This window comes from Podarcis bocagei (assembly GCF_964188305.1).
Source record: "Podarcis bocagei genome assembly, chromosome: 9".
Lineage (NCBI taxonomy): Eukaryota > Metazoa > Chordata > Lepidosauria > Squamata > Lacertidae > Podarcis > Podarcis bocagei.
The window spans coordinates 81007294-81029746 of record NC_138134.1 but is presented as its reverse complement, the minus strand read 5'-3'; the positions used below and the strand labels follow the sequence as shown (position 1 = coordinate 81029746).

The 22453-nt window shown below is 55.3% G+C and overlaps 2 protein-coding genes across 2 annotated transcripts; both read right to left on the bottom strand.

Moving 5' to 3' along the window:
- Positions 1-2830: 2830 nt before the first annotated feature.
- On the bottom strand, positions 2831-8555 carry LOC308594266 (alpha-internexin-like). The gene is made up of 3 exons (XM_081207213.1): positions 7394-8555; positions 4951-5075; positions 2831-3974 (listed from the first exon to the last, which is right to left on the bottom strand). The coding sequence occupies exons 1-3, from the start codon at positions 8417-8419 to the stop codon at positions 3908-3910; spliced, it is 1218 nt and encodes a 405-aa protein (XP_081063339.1). The 5' UTR covers positions 8420-8555; the 3' UTR covers positions 2831-3907.
- Positions 8556-11021: 2466 nt separating this feature from the next.
- TLX2 (T cell leukemia homeobox 2) lies at positions 11022-13961 on the bottom strand. The gene is made up of 3 exons (XM_081208297.1): positions 13501-13961; positions 11981-12218; positions 11022-11386 (listed from the first exon to the last, which is right to left on the bottom strand). The coding sequence occupies exons 1-3, from the start codon at positions 13895-13897 to the stop codon at positions 11167-11169; spliced, it is 855 nt and encodes a 284-aa protein (XP_081064423.1). The 5' UTR covers positions 13898-13961; the 3' UTR covers positions 11022-11166.
- Positions 13962-22453: the final 8492 nt, after the last annotated feature.

Genomic DNA, 22453 nt, shown 5'->3' with positions numbered 1-22453 from the left:
GAGAACTGGGGAGACCAAGTGCCTAAAAATCACAGAGTTAGAAGAGACCCCAAGGGATATCTAGTCCAACCCCCTGAAATCCAGGAATCGCAGCTATAGAATCCCTGACAGGTGGGCCTCCAAACTCTGCTTTAAAACCTCCAGTTGTACAGTTTCCAGGGAACTGCAGCGGACTAGATGACTGGGGGGATTTCCAGGGATTCTATGAAACCCTGGACAGCTGCTGCCCACCAGTGTAGGCGACACTGGGTTAGATGAGCCAATGACCCCTCCACTCTTCCACCTCCCCCTCAAACCTTGGGTCCAAGAGCCTCAGGCACACATAATTTCACAAATATTTATTGATCCGATTCTGTCACAGACATAAAATGGGAGCAGCTGGTGAAGCGAAGGGGACCGCAGGCCTGATTCTGCCTCTGTGTGTGTGCGCGCGCATTGTGTGTGGGGGGTCTTCATTCCCTGCCCTTTGTATTTAGCTTCCCCTCCCCCTCCCTTGTGCAAAAAGAGCCCCACCTGCCTCCCACAGCCCACCTCTGAGAAATTCCCTCCCCCACTAATTATGCCCTTTTAAAATGTGTTGAAGGATTATTGGGTTTCTTGTTTTTGTTTTTATTATGTGTTTTTATATTACCGTATTGGCCTGAATATAAGCCGCACCTTTAAAATTGGAGGAGGGAAAAGGGGGAAAAGGAATATATATATATATAAATATATAGGGGAGCTGTGCTGTGTTGCCAGTGGCCTTCCCCTTTCCTTGCTCTCTCCCTTCCTGGACCAACAGAAAAATTATATAACAAAATTTAAAAAAATCCTTTCCAGTAGCACGAAAGCTCATACCAATGACAAACTTAATTGGTCTCTAAGGTGCTACCGGAAGGATTTTTTTGTTTGTTTGTTTCGACTACAGCAGACCAATGCAGCTACCTACCTGTAACTTAATTCATATTGATATTGATAACAACAACAATAAACCACCCCCTTTCCCATAATCCAGATCCTTTGCTTGGATCTCCAATTATTAGAAGCCAGCCCATTTTTCTAAGGAAGCCCGTCCCTACAGCCCAGCACCCTGTTCCCACAGTGGCTGACCAGGTGAAGGAGCCCACAAGTGGGGCAACAAAAGCCAAAAGTGGGGGGAGTGGGAAAGAGTGTGCAGAAAGTGCTTTGGAGAAGGGAGACCCCAGAAAAAGAGGGTCTTGAGCCAGAAGCAGCCCCTAAGGAGTGGGAGAATGGTCCTTGACAGCAGGGGGTGTGTGGTGATCAGGTGGGATTGCCATGAGGAATTATAAAAAAATATGGAGGAAGCCATTTGCTTTCATCAGCAATGAAAGCCTTGCGTTGAGTGGGTTTGAGCCATTTTGATGTAATTTTTCATCAATCCACGCCTCTGCATCCCTGTCCTATTCCTCTTGCTTGACAAGTCACATACACAGCCCAGTTGCCAGTTGCTTCATCAGGCATCCTCAGTGCATAAAGATTGTAGGTTACCTTGATGTAGTTTAATCTTAGATAGATCTTAAGGGCCAGGCAGAGTTCACAAGGAGATGGTGAATACTCTTTCCTTGCCATCCTTCCGCCCTCTCCTGTTTACTCCTGTTTACGACCTTCCTAAAAGCTTCCTCTTCACTTCCTCTTTTATTTACTCTGAATTACATATGCATGCTCAAGTAGGAAATTAGCTCTTTGTAGTTTTAACTTTAACTTTGTTCCCACTGTGGTGTTTTTTGAAATGCTCAGAGGAAATCTGATTGGTTCTTACGAACACTGTGTAAAAAGTTCTTTTGTGAATAAAACGACCCGAGCCAGAGGGTGGACAGGAATTCTTATTATACGCACTCCTCCCAGAGTCTTGCTGGTTCAAGCCTCTGTGTGTATTCTTATTATCAGAGTCCAATCCTTCCTTTACTTTGGGAACACCTCAGGGATGGGAATGGAAGAGGCAGGGGTCTTTAGGACCACAGCAAATCCTGCCCCCAGCACACGTTATTGAGGAATGGGCGAGGTGGGGTGTGAATGCTGTATCCAGGTTTGCAAGCTGCCTGTGTAGGGACCTGGGCTTCCCTGTGGAAGGTCAGCCTGGGGGCGGAGGAGAAAAGAAAGGGGCGCTCTCCTCACCCTGCCAGGGTCAGCAGAGGAAGGGGCTAAGGGACCTTGCAGGTTTCCCAAACAGCAACCCCCTCACCCCCCCCCCTGCATTAGGAGGCTGCAGCCTCACTGGTCTGCTGGAAGGTGGGGGGGATTGTGGGAATAGAGGGCAGCTTCTCTTCCCAAGGGTGGGGGCTGCAGCCTTCCCAGAGCACCCCCGCTATTGGGGTGCTTCTAAGGACACAGCCCCAAACAGGGCGGTCTGGGGAGCAGGCAGCCTCTCTCCCTCAGCCCCGGCTGCATTGCCTGGGAGGGGGCTGTGGGGGGTCATTGCGTGCAGTTTCACCCCCCAGTATCCGGAGGGGGCCAAGGTGCGTGTGTATATTTGAGGCTCTGGTTTCCCAGGGCACAGTGCTTGAGCAGGGGCGGGGGCAATGGGGTCGTCCCACCCCCACTGATCTTGAAGGAGAACCGGGCAGAGGTGGGGCTATTTATTCCAAGTCCGGGAGAGGAGAGGGGAGGGGAAATCCCAGGATATTATTATTATTATTATTTATTGAATTTATATACCACCCTATACCCTATATCTGCCCCATGCTCGTATTCAGGGGTAGGAGCAGCTGCTTCCAACTTAGAAAGAACAGCAAGTGTTGAAAACTCCCTTTTCTCCAACCTTTGGCTCCCAGGAGCAATCCTCAGTCTGAGGAAGGGCATGTTTCTGTTGAATACACACCATTAAAACCACTTTTTAAAGGTGGGGGTTCCCTCTTAAGAACAATCTGTGCCGTGTTTCTCTTCCACGCTCAGTCTCAAAACCCCTTTAGCAGGTGAGCCACTTTCACCAACACATTTCACACATTCTGCAAAATGAAAACTGTGTGTTTCTGTCCTCTTCCCTTTTTCCTTTTTTGTCGTGTCTTTTAGATTATAAACCTGAAGGGAGAGAGAGACTGTGTTGGTTTTTTGTTTGTTTACAGATCTGTGACCAGTTCTGAGAGCCTTTTGGACCAAAGAGCTGGGCTGGATTAAGCCCTTGGCTAATGGCGGGGGGGGGGACCAGTACTCCACCCTCAACTCTGAACATATGAAATATTCTGAATAATTAAATGCCCTTCTTTTCCTGGAAGCCCTGCTAGCCCCCCCCCCCCGTCCCAATTCTGGGCAGCCCCGACTGGCCCTGTTCCACAGTCCCCATGGCGTCCACACTGACTCCACCCACAGGCACAGGGGGGGGAGCCATGCAGCCCTCAGAGGGGGAGCAGCAGTGCAGCCCCTTCCCCTTACAGAGACCCCTTCGCCCAGCTAATGCAAGGAGGCAGCCCCGACCCTGACACAGCCCCCCCACTATGCGTCCCAATTAGCCCAGACCTTGCTGAAAACACATTCATTAAGTAATACAAAACCTAAGACCCCTCCGCTGTGCACCCAATTTCAGGTTGCAAGGCTGCTTATTTCCTGGTTATTTCCCTCCAAAGGTGAGGGCGGTGAGGGGTTTAAAAGTGGGGGGGGGGAGGCAGCCTCACTGCAGGGGAAGGGGCTGCCTCTGGAGCCAGGAGGGTGTCACACACACACACACAGTGGCATCTCATGGCGGATGAAAAGAGCAGAGCCGGATGAGCAGGGGGGGAGGCTGGCCTGGGGAACCGGCTCCTCCACCCTCCCTAGAGCCATGGGGGACACCCAGTTCCAAGGCCAGCTGGGCACCAGCCCAGCCAATGAGAGCGCAAGCAACTTGATGGGGAGGCAGGGAGGTTGAAGGGGTGAGGACGAGAAGGAGGGCTGTCATCAGAGGAGGTTCCTTCGCTCCCGACAGAACCATCTGTCACTTCATCAGGGGTGGCAAGGAGGAAGACGAGGTCCACCACATCTCCTCCCCTTCCAGCAGTTTCCTGAAAAAGAAAGGGGGGGCGAAGGGGTTTACTACACCTCAGCCTCGGACAAGGAGCTCAGCCACAGAACACAAGCTTTGAATGCAAAGGATTCTAGATAATACAGAGTAGGCCAGAGCTTATTTGGGGGTTCAGGACCAGAGGAACTCCAGTCTCTTATTAAGTGCACTATTTGAGGCTGTTTTAAACTTTGGCGCACAGAAGGAAGGAGACGGGAACCAGATTCAGCCTTCTTGGAACAATCTGACTGCCCTGTCAGTTTGCATTTCTTAGAACAGAAAGTATTGAGCTGATGTGTAGAGATATTTCCTATTCTAATTAATTCAAGAGGGTCCTGGAAGCTTCTCTGTGTGAAAGAAACAAGCAGAAGGTTCATGATGTTTGGGTTATTGCTTCAGAGAAGCTGAGTACAGTTGGCTTAAACTGGTCCTGTTATATTTTTCTGTCAAGGTCATGCTGACCATAATAGTAAGGCCAGAAAACCGGGGTTTCACTTTCTCTTTCTGTCTCTCTTTTGTTCTGTGTGGTGTTCTGTATATAGTATGCTTAGTGTTAAGGTTTGATCTTCTTATAAGTTATTGTAAGTTTAAGTTAAGTTTGCTGCAACTGGATTTCTTATGGACAGTGCCAATCCTGAATGTATATGGATTTGTGACCATTGTGCTCATTTACTAGCAGTAAAGGTCTGCTGGATGAAATATTCATTGCCTCTGGTCTATTTTTTTGGGAATCCTGCAACGTGTTGAAGTTTTTGCTCTGATAACTCTACGTTGGAGTTCTGCTCTGGATCAAAATTGAGTAGAATACATGACACTTTCTCTGTTTGCCATAACGGAGAGCATATTTTACTGCCACTCATACACAGGTGGGCAAAGGCATGGGACACCCAGGGAGTCAAGGAGCACCGAGCCCTGCAGCCTCAAGCACAGAGGTGCCTGATGGGGGCAGGAGGGGGTGGGACTCCTGCAGCCCTTACCTGTAGGCAGCGATCTCTATGTCCAGGGCCATCTTGACGTTGAGCAGCTCCTGGTATTCACGCATGTAGCGAGCCATTTCTTCCTTGGCTTCCGAGATCTCCTGCTCCAGTTCTGCCACTCTCTCCTGGGGGTGGGGGTCAAGGGAAAAGGGGAGACTGTAGGCTGGAACTGAGGAGAGCCACCCCCTGAGCATTACCCCCTGAAAGAACAGAAGTCCCCACCTCTCCCTCTCTCACACACACAACCCTGAAATACAGCTGGAAGCAGGAGTTTCTCTTTTCCCATTCCTGCAAGACTGCCAGGACCCCCTTCTCCAGAGAGATCACCACTGTTGCAGGAATTTATCTATAGGTTGGGGGGGGTTGCCCCTCCAGCAGATATCATGCACATGCAGCCCACTACCAAAATCAGCACAATCCCTTTTGTGACTTTTCCCCACAAAACACTTCACCACAGTTTCTTCCTTTCTGTTCAACGGGTCTTTGCTGCACGACACCAAATGTAAGAATTCACCGATCAATGTATCTATGTACTGGCTCACTGGGAAAACTCCAGAAATTCATATAGACATGTGAGCTCAGCTACTCAGCAGCCCCTCTGCCTGAGTGATAATTCCTGGCCTCCTGATACCTGAGTGCCAGACAGGTAGCCATTCCAGAAATCACAAACCCAGATGAAGGCAAAAGGGTGGGATGAACTTGGCTGGGAAACAGGGAAATGTAAAGATCTTTTTTGTTTCACTTGATGGGTGTTTGGTGGAGGGCAAGGGGAACCATGGGGCAGGGTCCAGGATGCTCAGATTACTGCCCCCAGACCTCCCCTTTCATGATGTAACCGTGATGTATGAGTGATGTAGTGGGGGGGGGTGTAACATGGGGATTACAGCAGCTAATAAAAGTTTGGGGACTCTTTTGTTGGGCCTTCCATCTTGTTCCACCTTTTGGCAGGTGGCAGTCCTGTTGCGACAGTCTTCAATAAGGATCAAGCCTCCTGGCTGCTGTTTTGCTCTAGTATTCCTGGCTGATGTCCTTGTTTCTTGTCCAAGGGAGCCCTCAGATTTCTCCATTAACACCACCAGCCCACCACCCTGCAGTCCCTAAGAACGTAGCTGAAGAAGGAAGGGTGGGAGGGGAGACGCTGGCCTCTTGCACTCCCATAAACACAGAATCGTAGAGTTAGAAGGGACCCCCAGGGTCATCTAATTCCCTTGTCTCCAGGATATGTGGGAGACCTCCCAGCCTCATTTCTCCCCTTGACCTCATTTCTCCCCTTGACCTCCCCCCACCACACACAACCACCTGCCCTGACCTTCTGATTTCTGCCTGACCTTCTGATTTCTGCCTCTTTGCCTGCTCAGCCACTCTTCTTTCCTCCAGTTCTTGTGGGAGATTTTAATTTCAGCCAAACTAGCCTCTCATTTCTCACCTTGGCTGGGCATTTCATGCCAGGCAATTTAAATGTTAAATGAAGGTACAGAAGCCCAGACAGCATTGCAGGAAAAGGGGGGGGCATTCAAAGCCAGCCAATTCCTAACCTAATAGCCACTTAATCTGCTACACATGGGAGGTTTAACCTGGCAGGCCTTCATCATTAAATCAATCTGCCTATTAATAATAGAGGAGCTGTAAGTGGTTGCGGGGCCATCCTGCCAGGGCACCTCTGCCTTCCTGCCCTGAACAAGCCAGTCCACAGAGGCAGTGCCATTCCCACACCCTCCCGTCGCTCAAGGGCAGGAGCAGGACCTATACTGAAGAAGAGGCGAGTGGAGGCAGGAGAAGGACCCCCGCATCTTCACCAAACTCTGAGACCTGGAGAAAGAAGAACGCTAAAAGAAACTGGGCAAGGGCCTAAGAACCGCCACAGACACTGAACAGGAGTCTGGCATAAGGAACCCCCTCCCCACCCATGAATCTGATGTGCAGCAAGGGAGACAGAGGGACGGGGGGGGGCCAGAGAAGAGAAGCTGCCTGGAAGACAAGAGCATCTCCAAGGGCTCCTGGAAGGAGGGCCTGGGAGCCATCTTGGACTGACTGTTCAAACCTTTCCTCCGAGACGTTCATGTCATCGACAGCTATAAAATGCCCCACAGAATTGTTTTGGCGGTAGAGAGGCTGAATTCGGAGGAGGCAGCAGAAGGGGAGCCCTTCTAGAGTTGCCAACATGGCGCCCTCTAGATGCTGCTAGGACTCCATCTCCCAACATCCCAAGCGTCAGACATATGGAGCCCCCCCTTGACTCCCCAGCCAGATGAGGAGGGTTCCCAGCCCTTCCGGCGGAGATGGGGGTCGAGTCGCCGCTTTCTCTTCCCCTGGAAGGACTCCAGGGCAGGCGCCGAGAGCAGGAAGAGCGCCAGCCGGAGCCCCCGCCGCAGAGAGAGAGGCGCATCGAGACCCGCGTGCCTGGAGACCGAGAGCGGCGGCCCCCTAACCCTCCTGGCCTTACCTGGCAGCGGGCCACCTCGGCTCCCTGCTGGCCCTCCAGGCTCTCCAGCTGCTTGTGGAGGGAGTCGATGGCGCCGCGCAAGGTCTCGATCTCCGCCGAGCGGGTCTGCAGCAGTCGCCGGTACTCGACGGTCTCCTGGCGGATGCTGCGCACGGCCTCCTGGTTGCGGCTGGCCAGCTCGGCCACGGAGGCGAACTTGGAGCGGTACCACTCCTCCGCCGCCTGCATGTTCTTCGCCGCCAGGCTCTCGTACTGGGAGCGGATGTCCCGCAGCGCGGCGGAGATGTCGGGCCGAGCAGCCGCCCCCGCCGCCGCCCCCGGGGCGCCCTCCACCGCCGCCCGGGTGGCCGCGGCCAGCTCGGCTTGGGCCACCAGCTCGGCCCGCTCCTCGTCCAGCAGCTTTTGCAGGAAGGCCAGCTCGGCTCGCAGGGAGCCGGCCGCCCCGTCGGCGTCGCAGGTGGCCAGCGCGGCCCGGGCGGCCTCTTCGCGCACGCGGCTCAGCGTCTCCTCGGCGTCCAGGCGCCGGCGCGCCTCCTGGGCGCAGCGCTCGCGGAGCTGGCCGCAGGTGAGGCGCAGGCGGTCGCGCTCTGCCTCCAGGCGCGCCTTGTCGCCGGCCTCGGCGTCCAGCAGGGCCCGCAGGGCGCGCGCTTCTTGCTGGTAGAGCTGCGGCAGCCGCGCCGGGGTCCGCTGCTGCCGCCGCAGCGCCTCCAGCTCCAGCAGCAGCGCCCGGTTCCGGTGCTCCAGGTCCCGCACCCGCTCGACGTAGGTGGCGAAGCGGTCGTTGAGGTCCACCAGCTGCTCCTTCTCCTGGGCGCGCAGCCCCAGCAGCTCCGCGTTCAGGTTGCTCACCTGCGCCAGGTCCAGGCGCTCCAGCGGGTCAGTCAAGGGGCCGAGCGCGGAGGCCGGAAGGCGAGCAGAGCGCCGAGGCACCGGCGAGCAGAAGCTGACTCGGACGGAGCGCGCCGCCCCGCCGCCACCGCGGTAATCCTCCCACGGCTTGCGCCAACCAAAGCCCTCGGAGTCCATCGTGGCGCCCGGAGGGACAGAGGACGCGGAACTGCCCTCCAAGCGCGGCGATCGGAGCCTCGCGGTGTCCCTGCCGCGCTACCCACTAGCCCTCCCGGCCCAGCTCTGCGCCAACTGCGAACTGCGGCAGAACGGGCCGCCTTTATATAGGGGCAGAGGCAGCCTGGGCAGCCAATCAGGGCGCGCTGCAGCAGGGGCAGGAGAATTCGCTGGTTCTCGGAGCAAAGGCGCTGGAAATGGGAGCGGGAGGGAGCCGGAAACCTTTTAGGATCCCCATCTCAGATAGGACACCTGCCGACCGCGAGCGGGCACGTGTTTCTGCCACCCACCCATCCTCAGGGAAGCGCGTGAGGAAGGCGGAGGTTCCCTCTCCTGCGAGCGCCGCTGTCACATCCACGCGGCTTCTCTCAGCGCCTGAGAGGGGCCTGCGGGCAAGGGAGCCAAGGAGACCCCCTCCTCCAGGGCCGCCACCAGAGGGCGGTGGACCCGCGGCAGTCAAGGCAGCGTGGCATGCGAGGGGCCCTTAGGTGTCGCTCTCGAGCCGCGGAAGGAACCTGCCTCGGCCCCTGGTCAGTTCTACTGACCCGCCCCCTCATCACCTGGACAATGCAATGGCCCGCCTTGGGGCGAAGCCGGCAGCCGAGGCCTGCAGGAAACCTCGCTGGGAAGCCGGGCTGGGAAGAGAGAAGGGAGAAGGGGCAGCCACGTAGCGGGATGTGCCGGACTGGGCGCGCTGGGTGCGGGGACTGTGCCCTCATCCTTGACCCACGTCCAATGATAAAAGTGTAACCGCCCTGAGACCTCTGGGTATAGGGCGGTATATAAATTTTATTATTATTATTATTATTATTATTATTATTATTATTATTATTATTATTATTATTATTATTATATTAACACAACAAGAAGAGGAAGCGCCCTAGAGTTGGATCTGCTCCCTCATCCTGTTCTCGCATCGGCCGACGGGAAGCCCGACAGCAGGGCCGGACTTGCGGGTCGCGGCAGCTGGTCTTCCTGCAACCCGAGCTGCCCCGGCTGTGGAGATAAGACACAGACGTGGCGGCCGGTAGCCATCGGTCCCTCCGGGTTTTCCGTGAGTGGGCGGGCTGGAGTGTGTGTCTTTCGCTTCTTCAGCTAGTGGGCAACAAGGGGCAGAGACGCTTCACAAGGGGGTCGCTGAAATGCCGCAGTTGACCTAGAGATCCCCCAGCCGCCTTTGCACCACCAACGAGGGGAACCGGGATCCCACGAGCTCTCGTCCTACTGCTCTTTGGGGGGGGGTTGGACCCGCGCCTGTTTGGCCTTGAGATTCATGGCCCCTTGGGCCCTACCTCTGGGGTCTTCTTCTCCTGCGGCCCCTCACTGCCCCTGGGTTCTGCCTCTGAAGGCCGCTGCGGCAAGGAGGACGGCGAGGCCGCTTCCCTCGGGCTCGGCGGAGCCTCCAGCACCATGGACAGGTCCCGCCGCCCGGCTTGGTCTGAGCCAGAGCCGCGAGTCGGCCAAGGACAAAAACCTCACCGACATGGCGAGGGCGGACTAGGGGAGTAGTCCAGCCCCAGTGCTGGGGCCAGTTTGCCCGACTCCATTCACCGCAGCTTGACCTCCAGCGACCACTCTGGGTGGGTGGGTGTGAGTTCTCCGCTAGGGGGCCCTCTCTGCAGGCTTCAGAAGGATGGTGACAAGGCGAAAGGTGTGCAGAGGAGGGCGACCAGGACGACAAAGGGTCTGGAAACCAAGCCTGATGAGGAAAGGTTGAGGGAGTTGGGTATACAGTGGTACCGCGGGTTACAGACGCTTCGGGTTACAGACTCCTCTAACCCAGAAATAGTACCTCGGGTTAAGAACTTTGCTTCAGGATGAGAACAGAAAGCGCACAGCGATGGCGCAGCAGCAGCGGCAGGCCCCATTAGCTAAAGTGGTGCTTCAGGTTAAGAACAGTTTCAGGTTAAGAACAGTCCTCCGGAACGAATTCAGTTCTTAATCCGAGGTACCACTGTATTTAGCCTAGAAAAGAGCAGAATTGGCCTCCTCCACAGTCACTTAAGGACTCACCGTTCAAACTCATGGAAGACGATCTTACTGGGCTACGAGTAATCTCCAAAGAAGAAGGTTAGAAAAGGGCAGAGGGAGAGGGGGTGGGATGGGCCAAATCCCTAAGGGATAGAAGAGGGAGCCACTTGCTTTCTGCTGCTCCAGGGGGAGGATCCGAACCAACCGATTCAAATGGCAAAAGAGGAGATTCCGACTAACCAATGGGATGAACTTTCTGCCAGTAAGGGCTGTTCGGCAGTGGAACAGACCCCCAGGAGAGGGGGCGCCTGCCTTGGAGGTTTTTAAGCAGAGGTTAGATGGCCGGAGATTTACGATCCCTGCATTACACGGGGTTGAGCTAAATGACCCTTGAGTGTCCCTTCCAATTCTACAATTCTGTGATTCTATGAAGCCCAATGCTCCGGGCAGGTGGTTCAGGGAGGGGAACACAGTGCGCTTGCAACAACCTTTCCGCCGCCGAGGAACAGCTGGATTGGATCCCGACCCGGAGAGAGACTCTGACACTTTATTGTGGAAAGAACCAGTCCCTATAAATTAGCGGCGGGGCGGGGGGAGTGGGGCAGAGGAGGGGGCGGCTGTCTGGTGGTGCCTCTCCGGGGTGAGGTCGCAGCACCGAGCGGCGCTCCGCGTGAGGAAAAGGCTTTCGGCCAGTCCGCGGCGCCCTTCCGCGCCCCTGAGTCTCTCCGGCGCTCGGGTCACACCAGGGCCGCCGCCGCCCCGGAGACGGAGGTGACCTTGTGCTCCTCGGCCCAGGGCTGCAGGTTCTGCAGGGCGAAGAGCGAGGAGTTGTGCAGGCAGAGCGGGTCCTGCTGCAGCGGCTGCCCCAGGCTCTTCTGGAAGGCCTCTTGCTGGAGGTGCAGCATCAGCCGGTTGGCCTGCTGGCGCTCCGCCTCGCGCTCCTCGGCCGTCTGCCGCCTGGGGGTCGGGGGAGAGGGAGAGGAAGGGGGGGGGCGTTAGAGGCAAGGACGGGCGAGCGAGCGAGCGAAGGGCGCCCTGGCTAGAAGAAATGGAGGAGGGGAGCGCCTCCCTTTCTGAACAAACACCACTGGCAGGTGGGGCGGGGTCGTGTCTCTGGCCACCTCCCACCTGGGGTCCCCTCCCACCTGCCTGGGTCTCTCTACATCCCCCCTCCCACACTCTTAGCGCTTACAGTGTCCGGAGCGCCCCACCTACATTTCTCGCTCATCCGCACAACAACCCTCAGAGGTGGGCCGGTATTATTATCATCACGACCTTTTTGCAAACAGGGTGGGGCTCCCGGCTCTCGTGAGCACCCTCCCCCATCACGGGGTTCAGCTGGGATCTGCGTGGCTTGCAGCCTTTAAAGTTCTCATTAATTTATGGCCAGATAACCATCTTGTATTGTTGAGTATTTTACATTTTTTCTGGTTTTAAATTGTTTTTATGGGCTTTGGGGGAGGTTGGCTACTGTAAAAAGCTACTGATAAATGAAAATCATCCTCATCCCAACAGTCACGACGGCAGCGACCCTCTCTCCTCGCCTCGTACCTCCACTTGGTGCGCCGGTTCTGGAACCAGGTCTTGACTTGGGCGTCGGTCATCTTGAGCGCTTTGGCCAAAGCGGCTCGCTCGGCGGACGCCAGGTACTTCTGCCTGTGGAAGCGCTTCTCCAGCTCGCAGATCTGCGCCCGGGAGAAGGAGGTGCGCGGCTTCTTGCGCTTGGGCGGAGTGCGGTTCTGGTAGGGGTGGCCTATGCGCCGGGCGACGGAGAAAGGCGGCAGGGCGGCTGCGGGCAAAGCAAAAGAGGACGCGCCTGGTCATAGAATTATAAAACTGGAAGAGGAGCCCTAAAGTTCATCTAGTCCAACCACCTGCCTTGATCAAGACTGCGGTGGGGAAGTCTCCCTCCGGGGACGCCCTTTCCGGGATCACCGACCGAAGGGATCGCATCCCCCACTCAGACCCTGACGTTCCTGCGGCTCAGCTGGGAGAAGAGTCTCACCAATCCCTCTCGCCTATTTCCCAGGTCGGAGACGTTTGGACGACCTCTGGGGACCCCATCCCGCCAGGGGGCAGCTGCAGGGACCCCTCCCGTCTCAGTCTGAACTCTGGAGAGCCAGGCTGCCGGCGCCCCCACCCGCCCAGAATGCCGGCGGCAGGAGAGAATGGCGCAGCGCAAGGTGGGGGCGTCCTCAACCTGAATCCCGAGGAAGCAGTCGAGGTGGGAGGGAGTCCCGCGGGTGAACGGGCAGATCCTGGCCGCCCCCGCCCCCCTCCGCTCCTGTCCCTCTTCCTGGCAAGGCGAGCCGGGACCAAAGCTCCCCCCTCCCGCTCCCCAGAACAGTCGGAAGTCGCAAGAGGTGGAGCTGGAAGCGAAACTCTTCTGAAGGCTGGTGGCCTAGTAGATGATCCTTGAGTTCCCTTCTAAATCTATAATTCTATGAAAGTCTCCGCCAACTGCGAGGCGAAGAGGTCTCCCAGTGTGTAGCGGGGCAGGCAGAGGCACTGCAGAGCGAGGCGGAGATTTACGGGAAGGGCCCACCGACAGCCTTGCCATACAAGCCCCTCTGCAGCCTTCCTCTCCCGCCTGGCGAAAGTTATTGCGGAAACCTGAAGATCGCGCTCGTATTCTCCTGCCCCTTCCGAGGAATTCAGGTGTTAAAAAGGTTTGGGGCAGGAGAGACCCAGAATGCGGGGAGCCCTCAGGGTTCGGTGCCTTCCTTTTGGGACTGAGCCCCAGGAAGTCTTGGCTCGGATCCAGGCACTTCTGGGCAGGGGTGCCAACTGGAATAAAAATGGGGGGGGTGAGGTAAGCCCCGCCCTGCATAACTGATTACATGACGTGGTGCACGCACACTATTTGAATGGCAATGTCCACCAACTTTGGGGGCGCTCCCCTCAAATATTTTATTGGGGGGCCGAAGACCCCTCGACCCTTGGAAGTTGGTTTCTGAGGAAAGCTGAACAGGGGAGACTCCGCGCGCTGGAGCCCCGGGCTCCCTCTGGGAGATCTACTCTTGGACGCGGAGTGGGGGGGGGGGCCTGCCATCGTGCGAGGCTGTTCTCACCTGCGATCCGGTCCTTGGTCAAGCGCCTGTTGCTCTCCATCCAGGGAAAGGTGAGGCTAGCTCCCCCCGGCTGGGGATGGGCCGCTGCGGAGGGCACCGGCCTGTGCGCGGGCACACGGATGACGCCGCCGCCGCCGCCGCCAGCCGCTGCCCTGGGCAGGCCGTAGGCACCCAGCGAGCAGTTGTATTCTGCTCCGTAACCGCCGCCGTAGAGCGCCAGGTCGGGCTCCCCGAGGGCCCCGACGGCAGCTCCGCAAGCGCCTTGGTGGTGGTGCTGCTGCTGCTGCGAACAGCCGAGGATCTGGTCGATGCCGAAGCGGATGGGCTCTTGGGGCGGCGGCGGCGGCGGCGGCGTGTGGACGGTCCCCTCCAGCAGCTCCAGGCCCGAGGGCTCCATCCTGCCCTCCTCAGCAGCAGCAGCGGCGGCTCAGCTGCCGCATGCCGGCGCCCTGCTCCGGGTCCGCGCAGGGGCACCTCGCTCTCGCTGCCTCTTCCAGGGAGCCTTCCCCGACGGCGCGCCCCGGACGGGCCTCGCAGAGCTCACTGCCAGGGCGCATCGCCCCGCGGTGGCCCCATGAGGGGCGGCCGGGTGGCCGAGCGGCCCCTCCGACGGGCGCGGAAGCAGCGGCGCTCTCTCCCGAGGCTGGGCGCGCTGCCGCCTCTGCTCGGCGGCTGGACATACCCGGAGAGCGCCAGGGGCCACGAGGCTACGGGCACTTTTCTCCCCGTCTCCATCTCCGCCTGCCAAAATCGCTGCCTCCAACCTTCTGATTGGCGGCCTCTGGAAGTGATTGACAGGCGGACATCCAGAGGGGGCGGGGCGGGGATGATATCAGAAAGAAGCCGCCCAATCCCTGCGCTTCCTCCTCCTCCTCCCGCCCTTCCAGTTGAGGGGTGTCTGGGTGGATCCTGAGGGTGGGGGAAGGTGCTTCCCCGCCGCCACACCGGGGAACTGACGCTTCGGTCACCCGGGCCAGAAATGCGCACACACAAAATAAAATATAATATTTCATTGGGTTGCAGAATCCGGACCACTCCAGGCGGACTCCGACAGCGGGAGGGGGGAAGGGCGGGGATGCCCTCGGGGGTCTCTCCTGGGGTCTCCCTCCGCCTGGCGTGATTCGGAGCGGGGCCCTTTCCCCCCGCCCCTCGAGACAGCCTTTGTTCCCCGGGTCCTCCTTAGGGTCCGCTGCCCTTTCCAGGCGTCGGTCGGGGGAGAGTCTTGACCTTTGGGTCGCCTTCCCAAATGAAGCGCTTAAATCCGCTCCGCAGGCCTGAAACCGCGGCCCGACACCGACTTCTCGGCAAAGCACCCAAAGCTGAGACGCAGAAAGAGGCCCGAGGGGGCAATTCGGGCGCGGTTCGCCGTCGGACCAGCAATGAAAGCAGGCAGGGTTACCTCCGAGTAAGCGCAGGCAGGGGCCAGGACCGAAAGCCTAGAAGAGGCAGGGCGGAGAAGCTGGAAGGAAGTGGGCGGAATCGCGCGACCATTCCGCGTCGTATACCGCGCAAAAAAGCCCCAGGAAAACCCGACGAGAGAGTCCCGCTGCCTCGCGCTCCGAGGGCGACGGACGTTGAAGAATCTGAGCTGCCCGAAGGAAGGATTCCTTCCGCAAACCCTTAAATATGACGACTTGTTGATTGAACGGAGGAGACTTCTTTGGAATAATTCCTGAATTAAACCCCGTCGGTCTCTGGGCGCACATCCCTCCAGGCCCCGCGCCTCCAATCCCGGTTTTCTTCGTTCTCCTGGTTAAAGCCGCCGGCTCGACACCCCCTGGCTCCATCTGGGAGGGGGGAGCCTGTTCCCTGGCAAGGCAGCTTTAGGGTTTTTGACCGTTTTAGGCTGCAATCGCCTGGACGTCTGGGGAAACAATCTCAGGGTTGTTATTTAAGGCTGCAGCAGCCAGATATTTACTTCCCAGGGACTAAGTCCCATTTAACTAGAAAAGGGCTCCTCTATTTATATTATTTATATTTATATTTTCTACCCGCCCTGCACGTTAAGGTCCCAGGGCAGTTTACAGCATTAAAAGCATTATATACAAAGCAAGATATATATTGCATATTACACAGATTAAAATATTACATAAATAACATACAGGCATTCAACAGCATCTCTGCCCTCGCGGGGAGGCGGATTTCTAATCGAAGGGCCCTGAGCGTTTTCCCGCGTTGGAGAGGCTCTCGTGGATCCCGGGGGACGCGGACCGGGAGCCGGGAGCTTCTGGTTACCAAATACAGTACAAGCCATTTCGGCAACGTTCATGTAAGGAGGAGGACAAAATCGCCGAGGCGGCAGTCAGAAAAATGCGAGAAAGCCAGAGTTGCGCGACAGGAGGAGACCACCAGGCCAAGAAAAATGCGATTTGTATTTTTTTAAAAAGCTATATCACGTTTATACTTTTTTCTTTTCTTTCTTAAAACCAAATTCGTACACAAGTCATCTCAATTAACAGAGCACAGTCACACGAGGGCCGATGAGATAGAAAAGGAAGACGCGGGAAGAGGAAGGAGGCGAATCGGCAGTCAGGCCCCGATCCGCCGCGCCGGGAGATTCAGGTAGAATGGGCCGTTTGCAGGAAGGCGGTGAAGGAAAGCGAATTCTGTCCAACTGAACTCTGCATTTAAGTAGCCTGCGAAAGAGGAGAAGGGCAGCAGCCGAAGTAAGTTATTTCATTTATTGAAATATTTCTAAGCCACACTTTAAAGTACTGTATATCGAGTCGATTTACAGCATATGAAATATAATAAAACCAGGGGAAAGAATCCAAATGCAGAATTAAAAACATCGGTAGGTACTGTTTGGTTTAAAAGAGAAAATTCGTATTTATTAAATGTGAAACTCGGCCCGATTTCGTCAGAGAAGCAGAGATATACCGACCCGCGGAAAGAAAATTCCTGCTCCCGGCGCTGAAAACCGGGGGGGGGGGTCTCGAGGGCAGGAATGCGGCGGAGGGTCGGACCTGCGGCCAGCAGTCCAGCTCAGGACCGCTGCCCCCCCCCCGCGTCCTGCCAGCTGGAGTCCGGGGGGGGGGGGAGGCCCGCTTCCGCCCGATGAGAGTCTGGCGCAGGAGCGGGATCCGCGGCGCTCTTCGATTTTGGGGGGCACCGTCGGGTGGGCTACTGCACTCGGCCTCTGGTCGCAGCACCCTGCGTGGGGAGAGATCGGGGGTGAGGGGTGAGGGGTTCACCGGCCCCCCAGCTGACTTGCCCAACTTCAGCCGGGGAGTCCTTCGGCCTGCTCCGAGGGCAACGGAAAGGGCCCTGGCTTTTTCTTCCGTCGGTGCACGGACGGCCGCGGCTGAGTAACCCAGCAGGAGAGCCGTACTGGGGACCCGCTTCTCCAGCGCGTGAGAACCTCTTCCTCGACGGGGAAGAGGAGGAGGAGCCCGCAATCTTTCGCCGAGGGCGCGCCGGTGGAGCAGGAGTCGATTGCGGGTCTCCTTTTTCTCCAGGTCCCCTCGAGTCTGGGCTCTCAGGCCGAGCCGCCATCCCTCCACCGCGACTTTGAATGCTCGCATCGTTCCCGCCCCAAGAGACCGTCCACCATCTAGGAACAAAATGGACATTTCGACGGGACAGGGGCGTGCCTTGTGACGGCACATGCCTCTGTTGTGGCGTCTGGCACCCACAATCCTGAGGGCACGATGGCGCCCCTGGTTTTGACACTGGTGATCTTTGCTTCTTCCAATACACTAACGTTTGTTCACCTGTCTTCCCAAGTAACATAAAAAAAATTCCGAAGACACCATTGATGGAATCTTTCAAGAAGCTGGAGATTGCATTTATAAGTGGCCCATGTTTTGAAAACATACAGCAAAGTTGGTAGTACAATAGCTTTGTAAACAAGCATTTTGGTTTCCCTGCAAACGTCCCAGCTCTCAAACACTCTGCACTTCAATCGGGAGAAAGCCGCACTTGCAGAACTCAGACGGTGCTGGATTTCGGTATCAATGTCGGCCCTTGTAGAAAGATGCCGTAACTGCCTGGGTCAGAAAAGTGATTGACAAATAATGATCAAAGAAATCCTCAATGGCAGAACAGGCAAAAGATAACAAGATAACAAGAATAGAGCCTTTCTGAAAAGACTGCGTTGGTCAGCGTGTGCTGATCTCCACACATAAAAGAAATGCGCGCACAGGCAACTTCCAAAAACCCACTCTATGGCAGACAGACAGACAGACAGACAGACATGACTCTTAGTGTCCTGTTTCCCTAGAATGAAGGAAGCAGACGGAGGTGCATTTTGTACTTTCAAAACCACATTCCAAAAGTTTGCTGCTCCCTCCCCTATCACTGAACAGAGCAGGTTTTCTTATGACAAGTTGTCGGATTCTACCTCATCAGACGTTAGTGGCCCGGTGACACCTGGAGCTGGACTTGAGGTGCTGGAGAAGTTCCTTGGGAGAGAATGGAGTCCACGCAGCTTGCAGTGGAAGAGGGCGCTCTTGAACTCTAGTGGAATGTCCTACCTAACTGGGAGATCTTTATCCCAGTTGTTGTTGGGGATTGGCAGCCAAACCTTACAAATGCACATTCTTCCTAGCTAGCATGACAATACCACAGTGCTGTATTGCCGAGAGGCAGATATTCAGACCATAGAAAATGTAATTGGTAGAGAGGGCTCTGTGTGATGTCATTTCCCCTCTTCTCCTGGGAGTGTAACTTCCTATTTCCTCTCTCTCTCTCACTAGCCACGAGAGCAGGTCCAAACACACGAAGAGTAGGAACCCCGAGCAAGGGGTTGCGTGAACTTTTAAGGCCCCTCCCCATTTCCCACAATACATTTTTCAACAGCATCATCGATACATCACAAATATGTCACAAAGTGGAGGTGTTTGGCATGTAGAAACATGAGCCCATCACCCACTCCGTCAATAGCCCCGGTTCCCGACACCCTCTTCCCCGAAGAACGAGAAGAGTATTTACACATTCCCCCCCCCCTGGCTCCCAGGCTTTCTTGCGCTTCGCCTTTGTATCAGGATTCAATCCCCCATCCCGATGGGTTTCTGCCTGGGGTATGGGCTGCCCTTGGCTGCCTCCTGCCTCCTATTGTGTGGCTACGTTCACACCTTGTGGAGGGGGAAGGAGTATGTGACATTATGCTTAAGGGTTTATGGATTCCCCTCTTCCAGAGGAGTCATTAGCCTTGGAACCAAGGAAATGGGTTAAGCCGTTGAATTTTGGTGATTACTGTTTCCTATATTGGATAGTCAGAGGAAACAGTATGATTCATGTTATCCGTTTATTGCTACAATTTTACAGACTGCCTTTCTGAGTCTCTTTGCTGTTGTGTACGTCTGGTGCCTGTGTCAACGGTCATTGTCCTGGCCTTAGTTTGAGGCTGTGCTGGGGTCTTGGGATTTTGGAGGACTGCCAGCCCCATTCCTGGTTTTGACAAGTAGGATATAAAATTATTAAGCAAATATGTGAATCAATATGGAGGCGTTTGAAACCACTTCTGGTGGAGGCAGAGGCACAAAACTAAACCCCCTTAGAGCCCAGGGGAGCCTCGGCCATGGCCCTCTTACGGGAGGAAGGGCACAGTCAGCTAGCCACCCACGCAGCCCACTCGGTGCCTCCTCTGGGTCCAGGGCTGGGGGGGGGGGTTGAAGGGAGGAGGAGGAGGAGGAGGAGGAGGATAAGGCGTCTTCCCTTCCTTGGCAAGTTGACACAATGAGTGGTGTCTGCCTGGGAGAGCCCAAAGGGCGGAATGTACACTGGCTCCCAGGGAGATGGATGAGGGGGCGGGAATGGGAGGCCTAGGGGGGAGGCGGCCTTGGCTCCATCCCAGGCCCTGGAGAAGGTGCTTGTGTTGGAGGTGCTGCACCAGGGACGCACTACACTGCCGAGTGATGCCTGGCTTCTCCCCGTCTCACTCTGTGGGTCCTGCCCTCCTTCGCTGCCTCCTTGGGGCCTGGCCTGGAAGCGCAGTCCACGTGCAAAGCCCAGCGCTAGAGGCTGGGCAAATGTCCTCCTCTCCAGCTCTAAGGAAGCCCAGCCTCAAGGACATGAGGAGACCCTGCTGGATCAGGCCAAGGACTGCCTGGTCCAGCCTCACAGTGCCCAGCCAGGTGCCCATTAGGCAAATAATAATTTATCATTTATACCCCACCCATCTGGCTGGGTTTTCCCAGCCACTCTGGGTGGCTCTGAACAGAATATTAAAAACAAGATAAAATATCAAACTTAAAAAACTTCCCTAAACAGGGCTGCCTTCAGATGTCTTCTAAAAGTCAGTTAGCTGCTTATTTCTTTGACATCAGGTGGGAGGGCATTCCACAGGGCGGGCGCCACTACCGAAAAGGCCCTCTGCCTGGTTCCCTGTAACTTGGCTTCTCGCAGGAAGAGAACCGCCAGAAGGCCCTTGAAGCTGGACCTCAGTGTCCGGGCTGAACGATGGGGGTGGAGACGCTCCTTCAGGTATACAGGACCGAGGCCATTTAGGGCTTTCAAGGTCAGCACCAACACTTTGAATTGTGCTCGGAAACATACTGGGAGCCAATGTAGGTCTTTCAAGACCAGTGTTATGTGGTCTCTGTGGCCGCTCCCAGTCACCACTTTAGCTGCTGCATTCTGGATTAATTTCAGTTTCCGAGTCACCTTCCAAGGTAGCCCCATGTAGAGCGCATTGCAGTAGTCCCAGCAGGAGATAACCAGAACATGCACCACTCTGGCCAGACAGTCCGTGGGCAGGTAGGGTCTCATCCTGTGTACCAGATGGAGCTGGCAGACAGCTGCCCTGGACACAGAATGGACCTGCACCTCCATGGACAGCTGATTCCAAAATGACTCCCAGGCTGCGCACCTGGTCCTTCAGGGGCACAGTTGCCCCATTCAGGACCGGTGAGTCCCCCACACCTGCCCGCCTCCTGTACCCAAAAACAGTACAGTACTCAGTAGGACTGGAGTGAATTGACCTGAGATCTACAGATGAAGGGTGGTATACAATTTTTTTAAATACCTACTACTGCTACTGCTTCAATTGAAGCCTATCATCAGCACCATGCTGAGAAACCTATGAAGTCTAAGCGCCACACCCCCCCCCCCCTGTTTCATCTACATGAAACTTTTGGGGTGATTGGGCTGCAGAAGCAGATGTTACTCAGCTCCACATTTCGATCAATCCTGGTGAATCAGTGAGAAGCTTGAGCTGCGATTTGTTTGGACAAAACAAGCTGAAACTTAACCCTGACAAGGTGGAAATCCTGTTGCTAGATGAACCGCCTGACTTGGGGTTAAATGTTCAAGCTGTCATGGAAGGCGTTGCCCTCCCAACTCCCCTCCCCACAAAAAAGATCAGGTCAGTAGTTTGAGGGCAATCCTTGACCAGGCAGTCCTGTCTCTTTTCCGCTTTCAGTTGGCTCACCAGCTGTGTCCTCACCTGATGAATGAATAATAGATCTGTAAGGTTGGAAGGGACCCCCAAAGGTCATCAAGATGCAGTGCCAGGCAGTGGCCAGATGCTAGAGGGCCTACCTGAAGGCTAGGACCTCCGTGGGGGCAAAGGGCTGCTTGTGCAGAGCAGCTTCCTCATATTAAGCCTTAGGAAGAACTTTTGGGTGTTAAGAGCCGTTCAACAGAGGAACTCTCAGAAGGTGGCAGACTCCCCCTCACTGGAGGTTTTTAAGCAGAGATTGGGCAGCCATCTGTCATGGAATATTTAGCTTTGATTCCTGCATTGCAGGGGATTTGACTAAATGACCCTTAGCTTCCCTTCCAACTCTACAGTTCTCTGATTCTAAATAGAAAGAAAACCCTTGTGTTATTGTAGGAAGATGCTGGAACAGAGCTGGGAGCACTGGCCTGTGTGATGTCCTCCTGGCTAATAAATAAATGGTCAAAACCTGTTATCTCAGAAGGCCTTCAGTTGAGAAAATTATCTCTTTGTTGTAAATGTGATAATACTGTTTTCCTTTCTATGTACCTTTACCTTGGATTTGGGGGGGGGGGTGGCGTTAAGAGTTGCATGTTTTTGAGTTATTATAGTATTTTAATGCCGTCCGTGGAGTTGGTTTTGATGTAGCTATATGTTATTGTTGTGTAAGCCACTTTGATTTTTATTTTTTTTTAAGGCAGAGCATAAGATTTTAAGCAAATGAATGCAATACCTTGGAGCAATTTCTGGCCTGTCTGGCAGACTGCAGATGCTTTTGTGCCTCTTCCCAAAGTGCCAGTGGGTCATTCCTTAAGGTGTGTTTCCTCAAGAAAAGAGTTGTGGAGACCACTTCTGTGCCACCTGCCTCCAGCACCAAACCTGGAAGAGAGCTTAACACTTCTTTCCTCAGCGGATGCATCAAGAATTTTGGGGGAAGGCTGTCTGCCTGGACATCTTGGTGGCCTAGAGACACTAGGCAGCCTTGCAGGCAGGAGGAGGGCAGAGCTGCCACGGGAACCCCACCAAAAGAGCCGGGTGCCACAGGCAGCCACCAGCCCATGAAATTTCTCAACTCCAGAGTACATTTTTGCTGCTTTGAGCAAAATGGGACGGGGAGGCTGCTCCCTGTTTAGACAGGCACATCTGTCTGAACAGTGGAAACTCGACTCCATCCCCTGTTCCAGATGTCTTCAGGGCAGACAATGCAGCTTCAGTGAGCATCGCAGATGCTTCAGATCTCGACTGACAGACACATGGCAAACAATTAGTGCAGTGGAGGCCTCTGGCGATTACACTAAGGGCTGCATTTGTTTCATGTTCGGAACCCCTGGGGTGTGAGCTGCTTTCTGAGCACAGCTCCAAACAACAAAAATGATTTTAAAATAAAACCATTGCTCTAATGGAAAAGTTAACAAAACATACCCAAACCCGACAGCATCCAAAAATTAAGGACATATTTTCTAAAGTTTGATATCCATTTATTGAACACATTAAAGTAGAGGGACGTGATTAGCAGGTCCCCTTGGGATCTCATAGATTCCTTTGGAAAGATAGCCTTATGAAGTGCAATTG

Bases quoted from the DNA above. Each gene is read 5' to 3' on its own strand.
- LOC308594266 (XM_081207213.1), bottom strand. From the start codon at position 8,419: ATGGACTCCGAGGGCTTTGGTTGGCGCAAGCCGTGGGAGGATTACCGC. The intron at 5,076-7,393 runs GTAAGGCCAGGA...CCCCACCCCCAG, and splicing joins CCGAGGTGGCCCGCTGCCAG to GAGAGAGTGGCAGAACTGGA. The intron at 3,975-4,950 runs GTAAGGGCTGCA...TTTCTTTTTCAG, and splicing joins ATAGAGATCGCTGCCTACAG to GAAACTGCTGGAAGGGGAGG.
- TLX2 (XM_081208297.1), bottom strand. From the start codon at position 13,897: ATGGAGCCCTCGGGCCTGGAGCTGCTGGAGGGGACCGTCCACACGCCG. The intron at 12,219-13,500 runs GTGAGAACAGCC...CTTTGCCCGCAG, and splicing joins GACCAAGGACCGGATCGCAG to CCGCCCTGCCGCCTTTCTCC. The intron at 11,387-11,980 runs GTACGAGGCGAG...CCCGACCCCCAG, and splicing joins AACCGGCGCACCAAGTGGAG to GCGGCAGACGGCCGAGGAGC.